Below are 16,818 nucleotides of genomic sequence, written 5' to 3'. Positions count from 1 at the left end.
TAAACAGTCCCAAGGCCCTGAAGCTGAGAAAGTGGGTCTCAGGGAAGGGAGCACAGCTTTAGCTTTGCGCAGCCCTGAAGTTCCCTGAAACGATTGTATTCCACATGGGATCTGCGGAATGTCATGTGCTCAGAGTAATATCCCGAGGACAGACAGACAAGTAGGAAACGGTCCTATACCAACACACCGTGAGGTAAAAATATCAATTTTCATAAAAAATAATTTATTTCTAAATTGCACGATAGTAAGATTTTCCCATCTGTGCGATGCAGCCGGTATGAAGGTCATATGTATCAGGAAACAGAGAAGAATCACGATTCCCCTCGCACTTTTAACATATTTCAGTTTGACCCTCACGTGAGCAAAGAGAGAGAGAGAGGGAGAGAGAGAGAGAGAGAGAAAGAGACACCTCAGTCTGCGTTGTGCCTGAGGAAAGGGGTCATCACTCTGGGCTCCCCTTTTTCTCTTGAGCTCTACGCCTTGGCATGTTTCCCAGCATGCTCTGTCCACAGCAGGGACCTTTCAGTGGTAACAGCCCCCGGCCTGAAGTTTGCAACCAGTTTCTGGATCATCGGAATGTATTCTCTCTCCAGCGGGATCACCTGTGAGTATTTCCAATGACTTTTTTCTTCCCTCAGGGTAGATTACTAAGATCTCCAAGCAGTGGCTCCCACTTACCCCCTCGCCGTTGAGGAAGAAGTCAGGTAATGGGAGTTTCTGATGTTCTGACATAGGTCAGTGGCCAGGGCCCAGATAGGTTTTTAGTCACCAGAGATACAACAGCAGTTTGATCTCGAGCCTGAACGGCTCTGCAGCCTTCATCCTCCTCGTGGTCACCAGAGTTCACTCTCACTGACGGATAAAACTTGAACTGCAGGAGGAAATCGATTAGCCAAGCTCCATTCTCAGCTCACTGGCTGACTGTCTTAATTCCTTCGAAGGCGCAGAATTTCCACCTTTTCTCCAGCGTGGCCCCAACGCCGGTGAATTCCTGTTTGAACATGTGCGGCAGCTGGGAGAGCAGCATCTCAATCTCACCTGAAGATATCTGCAAGGCAAAAGCCAGGCCGCAAGGTTAGTGAGCAGAGAGCTCCCAGACAAGAGTGTCCACATCGCAGTGGCTCCAGCTGGCTCACCCCACCCCCTCCGAGTACCACCCCAAACCACGGAGACCCTCACACGGTGGCATTTGACCTTCCCCCACGGCGCAGTGTCACTTCACACCACGTTGCCTGGTATCGCACACACTGACCGCTGCATTGTGGTTCTAACATGGTGGCTTTGCGAACGAAGCAGGGCTGAAGCACGGTTAGTTGACATCACTCGGTGCTCTGAATTCCAGGTTAACACAACAATGAGACAATTCCAAGGATGATTTTCTGCTCCTTCCCTGTATACTACGTGGGACGTATCAGATACAACATCGACTGAGGGGGAGCGTGACTGGGCCAATTGATTCAGTGCCTGCATTTCTAATGTGGGCCTATCTGCTGGATTCTGCCTCAGCCTTCACTTGTAAAGGTCTGTCAGCCCCACTCATCAGCGCACCAACTTGTCACCCTCTTGTGTTTTCCTGACACACTGTGGGAATTCCCCAACCCCATCCCCAATGGAATCTTTTTTCTGCTCTGGTGAACTTTGTTTCTTCATCGATTCAGAATTAAATCAGATGCAGGCCTATGACTTTCTGAAGGCCTTCACTCCCGGCATCTGGCTTGAGCCTCTGAGGGCAACTGGAATGAGACTCTGCACTGCTTGAGGAAGAGAAAGCAACGTTACCATGGCGACCGGTCTGCTTGGGGGGTTTCTCTTAAAAATGGGAGATGTGCAAAATGAATCGTGGAGCAAGATGACACAAGACATCATTCTGAACTGAAAGAGCGTGCCTTCTTTTTAAAGTAAAATAACTCAGCAAGTATTTCCCGATGAAGGTGGAATATTGAAGATTCAACTGAGTAATGCTCCAAACAAGGCTGGAACTGAGGAGGACAGACAGCCCAGTTGGCAAGTCTGGGGAGAGATGGCTGCTCTCTACAGGGCTCCATACCATTCTCAACTCTATTTGGGAGAGCCGTCGCTAAAATACTGGGTGTCCCGCTTACGCCAGGAGGGGCTGTCAATTGGTTCAGGGCCAGCCATCTCCAAAATCTGTTGACCAGTTAGCTTGGCCTAGTCAATCCAGACAGTGACACATTTGAGTGGTACCTGTGGCTGGGAACACCAGGCAGTCCCTGAACAAGAAGGGGCTTATAGAGTCAGGCCTATAGGTAGGTCAGTGGACCAGCAAGTCCCAGCTGGAAGACCCCAGTGAGGAATAGGGGGGCACAGGGAGGGTGCAGGATGGGATTAAGAGCCTGGAAGAGATTAAGGGAGTGGCGTGGCCTTGTGGGAAGGGGTGGCACTATCGGGCACAGAGGACCCCCTCCACCAACCCAAACCCCTGTTAAAGCTGCCGGACCCCTCACTGGGAGTGGGCCACCCCTCTGTGGCAGGTCAGGTAGTGGCCAAACCGAGGAGCTAAGCTGGCTTCACTCGGTCCAAAAGAGACAGCACACCCACCCGATTGGGTGGTAACCTCCGCAAAACTGGGGCACAGGTCAGGGTGAGCAGGCCATGTGCTGGTGTGCCCACTGACTCCCACCCTGAAGATCTGGGGAAAGCTGTTGGGGGGGGGGGGGCATAAAATGTCTTCTTGAATTTCAGCACAGTGTCCCCAACAACGTGAACTCTGCGGGCTGAAACATCCCCAAGCTCCACGGAGACAGGGTCAGAGGTAACGGTCACTGGGGACGGAGAGGGTTGGGGGAGGTGGGGGAGCAGAGAGATAACCCATTGACTTTCTAGACGCTGGAATACAGTAGGGGAGGGTTTGGGTAGGGGCAGGGGGAACCCGAATCCCGTTCCAAGGGGTCAGACAGACGGCTGCATCACCCAGAGACCATTTTCGGAAATTGAGAGCATCTTCCCACTTCCAGAGCAGTCCCTCATCACTGTCCTATGTGTGTGTGTGTGTGTGTGTGTGTGTGTTTGTGTGTGTCTGTGCATGTGTCTGTGTGTCTATGCGTGTGTGTGTGTGTGTGTGAGTCTGCATGTGTGTGTGTGTCTGCATGTGTGTGACTGTGTGTGTGTCAGTGTGTGTCTATGTGTGTGTGTCTGCGTGTGTGCGTGTGCCTGTGTGTCTGTGTGTGTGTGTCTTTGTGTGTCTGTGCGTGTGTCTTTGTGTGTGTGTCTGTCTGTGTGTGTCTGTGCGCGTGTATCTGTGTGTGTGTCTGTTATGTGTGTCTGTTGTGTGTGTGTGTCTGTGTGTGTCTGTGTGTGTGTCTGTGTGTGTGTCTGTGTGTGTCTGTCTGTGCGTGTGTCTGTGTGTGTGTGTCAGTGTGTGTCTGCGTGTGTGTGTCTGTGTGTGTGTGTATGCATGTGTGTGTGTGTCTGTGTGTGCGTGTGCCTGTGTGTGTGTCTGTTTGTGTGTCTGCGTGTGTGTGTCGGAGTGTGTGTGCGTGTGTCTGTGTGTGTCTATGTGTGTGTGCGTGTGTCTGTGTGTGTGCGTGCGTATGCATGTGTGTGTGTGTGTCTGCGCGTGTGTGTCTGTGTGTGTGTCTGCATGTGTCTGTGTGTCTGCGTGTGTGTCTGTATGTGTCTGTGTGTCTGCGTGTGTGTGCGTGTGTCTGTGTCTGTCTGTGTGTGTGCGTGCGTATGCGTGTATGTCTGCGCGTGTGTGTCTGTGTGTGTGTCTATGAGTGTGTGTCTGTGAGTGTGTGTGTCTGTGTGTGTGTGTCTGCATGTGCCTGTGTGTGTATCTGCGTGTGTGTGTCTGCATGTGCCTGTGTATGTGTGTCCGCATGTGTGTGTGTCTGTGTGTGTCTGCGTGTGTGTGTCTGTGTGTGTATCTGTGTGTGCGTGTGTATGTGTGTCTGCGTGTGTGTGTGTCTGTGCGTGTGTCTGTGTGTATGTGTGTGTGTCTGTGTGTGTGTGTGTCTGCGTGTGTGTGTCTGTGTGTGTGTCTTTGTGTCTGTGTCTGTGTGCGTGTGTCTTTGTGTGTCTGTGTGCGTGTGTCTGTGTGCGTGTGTCTGTGTGTGTGTCTGTGTATCTGTATCTGTGTGTGTGTCTATGTGTGTCTGTGCGTGTGTCTGTGTGTGTCTGTGTGAGTGTGTCTGTGTGTATGTGTCTGATGTGTGCGTCTGTGTGTGTGTCTGTGTGTGTGTCTGTGTCTGTTTGTGTGTCTGATGTGTGTGTCTGTGTGTGTGTGTGTGCCTGTGTCTGTGTGTGTGTGTCTGATGTGTGTGTCTGTGTGTGTGTGTGTGTGTGTGTGTGTGTGTGTGTGTGTGTCTGTGTCACACTTTCTAAACAGACAACAGAGCTGATGCCTCCAAACCTCAATCAAGGTGGCACCATGTCACAAGGCTGTAACCCAGTTAAAAGCTGTGGTACCACCTCCACGGCAACGGCTCCTTGTGTAAGATAACCAGGAGAGCATATCTGTGTTGATCAATCCTTGCCTCACTGCTACAGCAGCATCCAACTCTCCCTGTGGGGCTGCCGGTCAGACATCAATGCCGTTTTCCTGGTAACGTCCTTAAACCAATAGTTATATCGGGACAGTTCTCTTAATTAGCCACTTTCAAAACGTGGCATCACTGGCCAAGCCAGCATTAATTGTCATTCCCTCAGTTAACATTGGCTGTGGGTCTGGAGTCAGATGTAGGTCAGACCCGGTGAGGACAGCAGATTTCCTTCCCTAAAGGGCATTAGATTGGGGTGAACAATCGACAGTGGATTCATGGTCACCACTAGACATTGAACTCTAGACTTTTGTTTAATATTGAATCCAAATTCCACCATCAGCCATGGCGGGATTCGAACCAGAGTCCGCGGAACATTGGCTAGGCCCCTGGATGAATAGTTTAATGAAAATACCTCCAGCCCATCACCTCCCATTTCAGGCTTTTGCCAGCGATCAGCTTTGTTTGGTTCAGTCAGGTGTCATCCTAGTCACTCCCCGCCCTTTCAAATAACTCACAAATATCCACCCAGTTAGGATGTGTGTCTGGGTGTCTACTAATTAGCTCACGGGAAATGAGGGGATAATCCTGAGGGGGGGTGTCACTGATCTCCAAACCAAACTTCGCATAGTCATACATTTCACCTTGATATCTTACCTTGGCATCTAGTCGCTGTAGGTAAGACCAGAGATACTCAATGTTCGCTCCAAACGGATGGACATGTAGGAAAGTTGAAATAATACCTGTTTTAGAAAAGCGTATGCTTAGTTTTGAGATTCTGTCGTCCTCCTTTACAACAGATTTTACCATGCAGTAAATAAATTCTCAGATGACCAATCACAAGCTGAGTAGAGTTTTTTGAAGAAGTGACAATCAAGATGGATACAGTGGGCTGGGGGGAGCAGGTCGATGTGGTGTACTTGGATTTTCTCAATGCATTTGAAAAGGTGCCACGTAGGCTCCCTACAGTGTAGGATCAGACTGTTCGGCCCATCAAATCCGCAGACCCACCCCCCAACCCCATCCCTGTAACCTTGCATTTCACATGGTTAACCCACACATCCCTGGACACTACGGGACAATTTAGCATGACTAATTCATCTAGCTTGAACATCTTTGGATTGTGGGAGGAAACCCACACGGATACTGGGAGAATGTGCAAACTCCACACAGACTGACACCCGAGGCTGGGATTGAACCCGGGTCCCTGGCGCCGTGAGGCAGCAGTGCTAACCACTGAGCCACAATGCTGCCCATTTAGATCCACCATTGTAATCCTCTAGCCCCCTTGTCGTTTATCCAGCCTCCCCTGTCACTTAATTTTCTAATCAACCTGTACAGTGCTGTTCTTACACACTTCCAGAGGGGTGGTAGTGAGGGGGGGGGGGAGACTTGAACTCTTGGTCCAGGGGTAGGGACACTGTGCCATGAGGCCCCCCACAACATTGAAAGGCTGCAACACAAGAGTAGAGCTCAGAATGTGGGTGGCAACCTTTTAGCTGGGGCAAAGGATGAGATCGCCAAGATGGTGGCGGGAGCAGGGATAGATGCATTATCTTTAGATGAGGGCAGGATATGATGAGTGGGACTGAAGGGACCAGTGCTGTGGACCTCAGCTATTTACAACCAATATCAATGACGTGGAAGAGAGCCAGATACATGACAGCACATTGTGTGCGATCCCAGTCTCCCCACTATTGGAAGGATGTTGTGAAACCTGAAAGGGTTCAGAAAAGATTTACAAGGACATTGCTGGGGTTGGAGGGTTTGAACAGGCAGGGGCTGTTTCCCCTGGAGCACCGGGGGCTGAGAGGTGACCTTATAGAGGTTTATAAAATCATGAGGGGCTTGGATAGGGTAAATAGACAAAGTCTTTTCCCTGGGGTCGGGGAGTTCAAAAGTAGAGGGCATAGGTTTAGGGTGAGAGGGGAAAGATATAAAAGAGACCTAAGGGGCAACCTTTTCACGCAGAGGGTGGTATGTGCTTGGAATGAGCTGCCAGAGGATGTGGTGGAGGCTGGTACAATTACAACATTTAAGAGGCATTTGGATGGGTATATGAATAGGAAGGGTTTGGAAGGATATGGGCCGGGTGCTGGCAGGTGGGACTAGATTGGGTTGGGATATCTGGTTGGCATGGACGGGTTGGACCTAAGGATTTTTGTCCGCAAAATACGGCTCTAATACTCTATAATATGGCGTGTGTGAGTGCTGTGTGGGTCAGTGGATATTGCATGTGTGAGTGTGTGGGTGATGTGTGGGACAGTGGATATGGCGTGTGTGAGTGTGCTGGTGCTGTGTGGGTCAGTGGATATTGCATGTGTGAGTGATGTGTGGGACAGTGGATATGGCGTGTGTGAGCGTGTGGGTGATGTGTGGGTCAGTGGATATGGCATGTGTGAGCACGTGGGTGATGTGTGGGTCAGTGGATATGGCATGTGTGAGCGTGTGGGTGATGTGTGGGACAGTGGATATGGCGTGTGAGAGTGTGGGTGATGTGTGGGTCAGTGGATATGGCGTGTGTGAGCATGTGGGTGATGTGTGGGTCAGTGGATAGGGCGTGTGTGAGTGTGGGTGATGTGTGGGTCAGTGGATATGGCGTGTGTGAGTGTGTGGGTGATATGTGGGTCAATGGATATGGCGTGTGTGAGTGTGGGTGATGTGTGGGTCAGTGGATATGGTGTGTGTGAGTGTGGGTGATGTGTGGGTCAGTGGATATGGTGCATGGGAGTGTGGGGGTGATGTGTGTGCCAGTGGATATGGCGTGTGTGAGTGTGGGTGATGTATGGGTCAGTGGATATGGTGTGTGTGGGTGATGTGTGGGTCAGTGGATATGGCGTGTGTGAGCGTGAGGGTGATGTGTGGGTCAGTGGATATGTCGTGTGAGAGTGTGTTGGTGATGTGTGGGTCAGTGGATATGGTGCATGTGGGGGTGATGTGTGGGTCAGTGGATATGGCGTGTGAGTGTGTGGGTGATGTGTGGGTCAGTGGATATGGCGTGTGAGAGTGTGTGGGTGATGTGTGGGTCAGTGGATATGGTTCGTGTGTGGGTGATGTGTGGGTGAGTGGATATGGTGTGTGTGAGTGTGGGTGATGTGTGGGTCAGTGGATATGGCGTGTGTGAGTGTGGGTGATGTGTGTGTCAGTGGATATGGCGTGTGAGAGTGTGTGGGTAATGTGTGGGTCAGTGGATATGGCGTGTGTGAGTGTGGGGGTGACGTGTGGGTCAGTGGATATGGTGTGAGTGAGTGTGTGGGTGATGTGTGGGTCAGTGGATATGGCGTGTGAGAGTGTGGGTGATGTGTGGGTCAGTGGATATGGCGTGTGAGAGTGTGGGTGATGTGTGGGTCAGTGGATATGGTGTGTGTGGGGTGGTGTGTGGGTCAGTGGATATGTCGTGTGTGAGTGTGGGTGATGTGTGGGTCAGTGGATATGGTGTGTGTGAGTGTGGGTGATGTGTGGGTCAGTGGATATGGCGTGTGTGAGTGTGGGGGTGACGTGTGGGTCAGTGGATATGGTGTGAGTGAGTGTGTGGGTGATGTGTGGGTCAGTGGATATGGCGTGTGAGAGTGTGGGTGATGTGTGGGTCAGTGGATATGGCGTGTGAGAGTGTGGGTGATGTGTGGGTCAGTGGATATGGTGTGTGTGGGGTGGTGTGTGGGTCAGTGGATATGTCGTGTGTGAGTGTGGGTGATGTGTGGGTCAGTGGATATGGTGTGTGTGAGTGTGGGTGATGTGTGGGTCAGTGGATATGGTGTGTGTGAGTGTGGGTGATGTGTGGGTCAGTGGATATGGTGTGTGAGAGTGTGGGTGATGTGTGGGTCAGTGGATATGTCGTGTGTGAGTGTGGGTGATGTGTGGGTCAGTGGATATGGTGTGTGTGAGTGTGGGTGATGTGTGGGTCAGTGGATATGGTGTGTGTGAGTGTGGGTGATGTGTGGGTCAGTGGATATGGTGTGTGAGAGTGTGGGTGATGTGTGGGTCAGTGGATATGGTGTGTGTGAGTGTGGGTGATGTGTGGGTCAGTGGATATGGTGTGTGTGAGTGTGGGTGATGTATGGGTCAGTGGATATGGTGTGTGTGAGTGTGTGGGTGATGTGTGGGCATCTGGTTGAATATATGAATAGGAAGGGCTGAGGGGGATATGGGCCAAGTGCTGGCAAATGGGACTCGGTTAATTTAGGATATCTGGTTGGCATGAGCAAGTTGAACTGAAGAGTCTGTTTCCATGCTGTACATCTCCATGAGTCTATGATCAGACAGACTGGGGTTGTTTCCTTAGAGTAGAGGAGATTGAGAGGGACCATGACTGCGATGTATAAAATTATGAGGGACATAAATAGGGTAGACAGGAAGAAGCTTTGCCCTTTGGTGGAGGCATCAATGACTTGGGGGAGTAGATTGAAACTAATCAGCAAGAGGTTTAGAGGAAACGTGAGGGAAAACCTCCTCACCCAGAGGGTGGTGGGAACCTGGAGCTGTCTTCCTGTGAGGCTGGGAGGCACAGAAACCCCCTTCACACTGTGGAAGGATTTAGATGTGCACCTGTGAAGCCAAGGCTATGGGCCAAGTGCTGGGAAATGGGATTAGAATAGTCCCGTGGTTGTTTTTGACCAGCACAGACTCAATGGGCTGAAGGGTTGTTTTTTTTACCTCTGTGCTGTTGATCTCTGTGACTCTATGAGACCAAAACTAGATATGGCCCTCCAGATGTGGTCTCACTAAGGTCCAAAAAGAGAACAAGAAAATAATACAGCTTGGTGTTAGTGACTGGAGCTAAATATATATCTGTTAGGACCCTGGGCAGAACACCCCTACTCTTCTTCAAAGCTTGGGATTCTTTGTAGGAACTGGCAAAAGGTGCTATATAAATGCAAGTTCTTTCCTTTCTTTGCTCTTGCAAAAGATCGAGATCACGAGAGTGATTGCTTTAAACAGCGGCTGACATTTGAAATGAGTCCTTTTGTCCCTTTTAAATAAATCAGCAACTGTAATGTGACCTAATCCTCCTGTCTGTGAAAGGTTTGTCCAATCTTATACCTGTCATTTTACTGATCAGTCTGCACAGCGCTAATCTGGTTATTTCTGCTGATCTCCCCTGAGTCCCTTCTCATCAATCAATAGTCATTTGAATCAAGATTGAATGCCGCACACAAAATGTCTTTCTGCTGATATATTTATACAATTAATATCAGAGAGCGTGAGTGCTTCTGACAACTTAAACATCGGTGAGACGTCTGGCTGAGGCTTTTCATCTTTTTCTGGTAATGCATCTGTCTTTTCAGCAACATTCAATCTCCCTTTAGTTCTTAGAACTAAATGGGGAGAGAGCAGGAACAGGCACTGAGTTGGACTATCAGACTGCATGGGGCAGCAGCAGCCTCGAAGGTCCAACTTGCACATCCCCTTTCTACATCCCCAACCTGCACAGTCATTATGACTTAGACTTAGAAGCCCTACAGTGTGGAATCAGGCCAGTTGGCCCAACAAGTCCACACCGAACAATAAGCTACCCAGACCCATTCCTCCTGTTGCTCTACATTTACCCCTGACAAATGTGCCTAACCTGCACATCCTTGAACACTACGGGCAACTTAGCGTGGCCAATTCATCTGACCTGCACATCTTTGGACCGTGGGAGGAAACAAGAGCACCCGGAGGAAACCCACACAGACACGGGGAAGAACGTGCAAACTCCACAGAGGCTGAAATCGATCCCGGGTCCCTGGCTCTGTGAGGCAGCAGTGCCATCCACTGAGCCACCAGAATCAGAGATCAATCTTCAGCCAAGGTGTTGAGTCTTCTCCAAACCCGATCAAAGCAATCTGAGGGACAAACAGATCTGGCTTTGTACTGTCCAAAAGCAATCGGTATTGCAGTGTCTGATCCCTGCCGAATGAGACAGTGTGGTGAAGCAAAATGAAGCAAGTTGCACAGATGCAATATCAAACCGAGGACAGGCAGTTGGATTCTAACCTGTGATGCATCCCTTGATATTTGTGTAATGGTTATCAGAATAGGTGCTGGGACTTTGCTCACGTTGGCTTCACATCGAGAGGGCATTGCCTGCAAATACAGCCAAATGGTATTTTCCAGGGATGCCTCCACAGGAAGAAAAGTTCCTCTGTTGCTTTCAACACCTCACATGGTCGGTGACACGTACCAATTGTGGCTTGGCCGTTGCCTACGAGTTTGAACCCCAGGTCACTCACTCACCTCTTCCCCTCAGCACGGAGTTGGCAAAACTCTAGGATCGTTTTCGGATCAGAGATGGCGTGGGGAGGGCACCGTGGTTTGGCTGTCAGATGGGAACTCTTCAAACATCTTGGTCTTGAAACGTCAAATTCCGAGAGGGTTTTGAGCGCGTTATGTGCTTGCGAGGGTGTTTGCGGTCCTGGTCTCGGATTTCAGTCTGAGATGAGGGGACAATTTTTCACTCGAGAGGCTGGTGAACCTTCAGAGTTCTGTACCTGGGCGGACGTGGAAGCCGACAATGAACTTGTCAAAGGGTGGAGTCAGTCCAAAGTGACAAAACGCCTACTCCTGCTTTCATTCCTTCTCAAATCCTCCAGCTCCAACTGAGGCATTTTCAACTCAAAGATTTGCCATCACGGTCAGGAGCAGGAGGCTAGTGTTTTGCATAAATCCAAGGTGGAGGTCCTTTAGAAAATAGGACGTTGACAATGCCTTTATACATGAAATACAGACAAAATTTAGAGCCACGTACAAATTTTCTATTTGTAGACTACCCTGAGCTCTGACAACTTGGACTGAACCACCATTTCCATGGACTCGGGATCTATTTTCCTTCCATTACTTCTATAAGGGTTCAAAACGAGGAGGGTGCGTTGTGCTGCGTGTTAACAGGAAAATGCATTTGGCACATGTCCTGCTTTACCCAGTATTGTTCGGTACCCACACTGATCCACCCACCACCACCCATACCACACCCTCACCCTTCACCCCACCCCCAGCAATTCCTAGACGCAGTCACAGCTATAGGAGTAGGCCATTTAAGTCGGCCCCTTCCAGTCTGCCCCAGCACGAGGTCAGACACTGACGGTAGCAGTCAATAGTCCACCAATCCCAGACTCAACAGTTTGGTCGGATTCAGCATCTGCTGCATTGAAGTTGTGAAGATATCCTCGACTGGCAGAAACATTATACGTCATGAGCTGCTTGCAGCACTGGATTCAGAGGTGGTTATGCAATGGTTCATAAAACCGGAGCTAGTTGAATAAACTAGCCAATTAGTAAATCAGTGATAATGGCAGTTTTTCCATACACTCTTAGCTGTTTACTTCAGTTCGATCATCAGAGATAGAGAGGTCCACTCTTGCTAACTCCTTCTGTCAAGTTCAGATGTTATTCAGTGTTTGCAATAAATACCTCATTGTACCACTAGCTTGCAGTCATCCAACCTTGCCCTCCTTCCCCAGTATCACTGACCGCGAGTGGTAGCCATGGAAACGCCCTTGCCACAATTGTTCCTTTGGACTCCATTACCTCCCCTCACAGCTCACCCTTAAGCTCCACATCCAAGAAGAAATGCTCCATAACACGCGACAGTCGTGTGTAGAACTTTCCACCACCTGCTGGCACTTTGGCGGACACCATTGGGCCCGGCCGAGGACCCCCAGACTCCTGGAGCTGCCTGCCAATCAGAGCAGCGCCACAGAGGAGACACTGACTGCTGTTGGTACTGCGCCCCCTGGAGTCATAGAGAGATGGAAGTTAGGAGCATGGGAGGTCATTTGACCCCTTGAGACTGCTCCACCTTTCAATACAATCATAGACTTCCGACAGTGTGGAAACAGACCATTCGGCCCAACAAGTCCACACCAAGCCTGCGAAGAGTAACCCACCCAGACCCATTCCCTATCGCTCTACATTTACCCCTGACTAATGCACCCTACCTACACATCCCTGAAGCCGATGGGCAATTTAGCACGGTCATTTCACCCGACCTGCACACCTTTGGATTGCGGGAGGAAGCTGGAGCACCCGGAGGAAACCCACTGGGAGAATGTGCAAAGATCACGCAGACAGTCGCCCGAGACTGGAATCGAACCAGGGTCCTCGGCGCTGTGAGGCAGCAGTACTAACCACTGAGCCACTGTGACACCCCCCACGTGACACTCGAGGATCACGCCTGATCATCGAGCTCATCGTCCCAATCCCTCCCCCCCCCCCCACCACCGTATCCCGTTAGCCACAATTACTACATTAACCTCCTTGTTGAAAACACAATGTCGTGGCCTCAACCACTTTCTGTGAGGATGAATTCCACAGGCTCACCACTCTCTGGATGAAGAAATTTCTCCTCATCTCAGTCCAAAAAGATTTAGCCCTCATCCTTAAACAATAATCCCTGGTTCTACACTCCTCCCACTGTCGGAAACATCCTTCTTGCATCGAACCACTCTAGTCCTGTTACAGTTTTATCGGTTTCTATCAGATCCCCACCCCTCACTCTTCCAAACTCAAGTGTGTACAATGCTAACCGACTCAACCTCTCTCCTCTATGTCAATCTGCCATCCCAGGAATCAACTTGGTAAACCCTTGCTGCTCTCCCTCCTTGGCAGGGGTGAGCAGGGACAAAGGTGGGCACGATTAATGGGAGGGAGTCACGAGGACAGGTGGCTGTGAGGGCTAGCTACAAGAGCAAGGGGGTTGTTTATCACCAAGTGTCCCATTGCTCCAGTCCATGTCCTCGATCAGGTACAAACAAGTTCAGTTCAAGGGCACCAGCTAGCAGACTGCTCGGATACATTCCCCTGTTGTGGAGCCTGTGTGCGGTCGGTCCCACCCTGAGCTGAGCTAATCGAAGCCCAGATGGGAACAAGCACCTAAACACTGGCCAAGTGACCTAGGATTGCGAGCAGTGGTGAGTCAGAGGTCGTCCATCAGGCCTCTGCAGTGATTGTAACAAGGTCGCCCTGGTGGACCTCATAGAATATGGGTTCCCTGATTAGGGCTGTTAACCTGGTCAAGCAGGGAGCCCTGGCTGACAGATCTAAATAGGAGGGTCTAGGGTTCTGTTCACTCTGAGAGCTCTGAGGGAGCAGGATCAGTGTCAAGGTGTTTTGGTGAAAGGACCAGCCTCTTCCATCCTGAACTTCCTTGGGAAGGTGCTGGGTATCCATTCACACAACAACAAAGTCTCATTTTCCTGGCTTCCTACTTCCGCGCCCCTTCTGAAGCAGGCTCACCATCTCGATTTTGGGAATAAAGGGAGCGGCTGAAAGAGGGGTCATGGGACTCCAAACGATGACTCCCATTTTTCTCTCTCCACTCGTGTGTCGCCAGACCAGCTGGGTTCTGCCAGCATGTCCGGTCTCGATTTCAGATCTCCTTCATTTTGCTTTCAATCGGGCCACTTCTCTCACTGTGGAGTGTTCTGTGTGCGGCTCCGTTTCCTCCATTGCTGTAGCGCCTGCACTTACGAGAAAGGGCCTTCGCTGACCGCAAAAAAAGTTACAACCTCAAGAGGAGAGTGCTAAAACCGAACAGAGGGTGACGTGACGAGCAAAATTCTGCAGAGCAACATTATTTTGATTCATTTGAGTTCCCTGATTCTTACGTCCTGTCATGTTGGTTAAGCCGGCTGTAATGCATTCCTTGAGTTGAATCATAAAAGGTTCGTGAAAATCAAGTGTTTTTCAGAATGCGTTGTGCCTCATTTCTTCATAATTGCTCCTTTAGATTGTAATTGATGCTGATGTTTTTATTTATCCTCTAGAGGAGGAGACAGCAAATGGAGTAATGGATCATTTTTACCTAAAAGCTCCAGCAGTGCTTTGAACGGAGTACATCAGCCCGCGTGTTGCACCTAATGTGACATGTTATATTTAGCGGAACTACTGGAAGGATTACTTCTGCACGGTCCATTGTGCAGATGCTGGAAAAGAAATGGGGTGGATCTGTTGTGTGTGAGACTCCGAGCTCACTGTTTGACGTGAAGTTTTTCAGCCCCGATCCTTGCCCCTTTCCCCCAGGCGTCATTGCGCGGGTGGGTGGTGCTGAAAATTGCAACCTCCAAGAGGGCAGGATACACCCCCTCAGGCTTCAGAAACCCACCACCCGTTGGTCAAATGGGGGCCACAATGGAATCAATTTCCCCGCTAATGTTAACCCACAAATTGGCCGACCAATGGGCTCCAGGTGCTGCGGAGACACGCAGACAGTCTCTAGGAGCTGAAGAGGGCGATGGGGCACTAACTAACCCGGAGGAAGGCAGCAAGGTGCCCTCTCTGGCAACACTCAAGAGATCTCCCCTTCCCACTCTCCCCTTCCATCCCCCCATTGCCCACCTCTAAGTTTTGAAAAACTGGCCCTGGGCAGGCAGGCCCATTGTTGGTGACAGGGAGGCCTCCTGCTAGAGCTGCTGGACGTGGTCTCCAGGCAGCTGCGGTGCGGCCCTATCTCTGCGCAGATGCTTGAAAATCCAAGCCCCTCTCTGACAGCACGATCATTAAACTGGCTCTCCGCTGCTTGTGGGCAGGCTCTCTGGGGGATAGGGCCCAGGTTGAGGGAATGGAGGTCACGTGTTGGCGGACTGGACTCTCTGGCTCCATGCACTTCCCGCTGGGGCCTAGCACTTCAGGCTGTGATCCCCCTACCCCCCCACCCCGGGAGTGGGAAATGTGACCGGGTGACCAGAGTGGCGTTTAAAAGAGAAGGGGGTCTCATGTGATCACCCGGTTTGTAAGCAGAGTCTTTAAGTCTCGGCCCAACCAAGAGGTGGAGCCGATGGCGAGCCTCCTTCACAGTAAGACTGGTGCCTATATGGGCTTGGAACCAATCTGAGGTTGTGGGCCCCATCATCAGGCTCTGAGCACTGTGCCTCACCACGTCCCAGAAGGGGAGGGGAATCTACCATATTCCCCCCTACCCTGAGTCAGTTAGCAAGTGGTCAGGCATTCTCTGGGGAAGGTCAAACAGGCCAAGCAGATCTTACTGGGAGCCCAGTGCAGTTACTTGGCCCATACAGGAAGAGGGTTGGGACACATTTCCTACTCCCAAGGGTAGGGGGAATCATAGCCTGAAGTGCTAGGCCCCAGCAGGAAGGGCATGGAGCCAGAGAGTCCAGTCTGCCAACACGTGACCTCCATTCCCTAAACCTGGGCTCTATCCCCCAGAGAGCCTGCCCACAAGCAGCGGAGAGCCAGTTTAATGATCGTGCTGTCAGAGAGGGGCTTGGATTTTCAAGCATCTGCGCAGAGATGGGGCCGCACTGCAGCCGCCTGGAGACCACGTCCAGGTGGCAGCAGCATGCTGATAACACATAGTTTGCTGATTAGCCCAAACTCAGTGGGCCGAAGGGCCTTTTTCTGTGCTGTAGAAAGATTTAACTGGGACATAAGGGATACCTTTTTCACACAGAGGGCAGTGCGTGTAGGGAATGAGCTGCCAGAGGAAGTGGTGGAGGCTGGTACAATTACAGCATTTAAAAAGCATTTGGATGGGTATATGAATAGGAAGGGATTGGAGGGAGATGGGCCAAGTGCTGGCAGATGGGACTAGATTGGGTTGGGATATTTGGTTGGCATGGACGGGTTGGACCGAAGGATCTGTTTCCATGCTGTACATCTCTATGACTTTATGGCTGTACCTTGTGATGTGTCAGTTAAAGCAAATGTATGAACAAAAATCTCCACATGACAATACGCAGGCCTCATGCTTGCAGTCAAACATGTGCACCCTTTTTATAGTTTCCCTCCTGTGCCTTCCGGGATAAATTAGCCTATAATTTCAGAGACAAGAGTAGGCACTTACAAAGGCCAACATCCTTGTAGTGTCTGACAGCTGATTCCCTGGCTTCCCATTGCATAGCGTAGACCACACTTGGAGTATTTTATCTACATACAGTTTGCACTTCAGCATGACTAAGGTTAGAGGACGAATTAGTCTTCCCACATGCTCAACCTATTCTTAAATTAATTTCTGAGGAGCGAGTGATTGGTTGAGGGGATACAATTTGCACAGGGCCAGGGACATGGACAGTCTGTGGGGTGAGGGAAGGAGGGTGGCAGGACACTGGGCTTGGGAGAGTGTGAGGATGACAGGAAAATGGCACTAGGGTGAGCTGGTTAAGGCTGGGCAGGAGAATGGGGGATTGGGCAATAGGAAGTGACAGAAACCGGTGTTAAAAACGTACCAAAGAGTGAGCAGGCTGGCAAATGGAGAACTTGGCTTGCAATGACCTTTAGTGCTTTTCATTTTCAACTGAAGAAATTACAAGAATCTCAAAAGCAGCTACGATAAATATCATATCTATTGATCACATCAGGAAGACCGCATAAATGATAAAGTCTG

At 50.4% G+C, this 16,818-nt stretch overlaps 1 protein-coding gene across 2 annotated transcripts in view; it reads right to left on the bottom strand.

Moving 5' to 3' along the window:
* Positions 1-200: 200 nt before the first annotated feature.
* The window catches only part of enox1 (ecto-NOX disulfide-thiol exchanger 1), a 370,711-nt gene continuing 354,093 nt past the window's right edge, over positions 201-16,818 (bottom strand). Inside the window, exons 12-13 of one of the 2 annotated variants that reach the window (XM_087993061.1) lie at positions 5,157-5,242; positions 201-1,048 (exon numbers count right to left, since the gene is read on the bottom strand). In XM_087993061.1, coding sequence (XP_087849187.1) covers positions 911-1,048; positions 5,157-5,242 — 224 coding nt within the window. In that variant the 3' untranslated portion in view covers positions 201-910. The remainder of the gene's footprint in view (positions 1,049-5,156; positions 5,243-16,818) is intronic. The other variant, XM_087993063.1, reaches the window with a different exon arrangement.

Source organism: Chiloscyllium plagiosum, unplaced genomic scaffold (assembly GCF_037043375.1).
Source record: "Chiloscyllium plagiosum isolate Xiang-an unplaced genomic scaffold, Cpla_swu_hap1 HiC_scaffold_12, whole genome shotgun sequence".
In the NCBI taxonomy this organism is placed as follows: domain Eukaryota; kingdom Metazoa; phylum Chordata; class Chondrichthyes; order Orectolobiformes; family Hemiscylliidae; genus Chiloscyllium; species Chiloscyllium plagiosum.
This window is presented reverse-complemented; position numbering and strand designations above follow the sequence as displayed.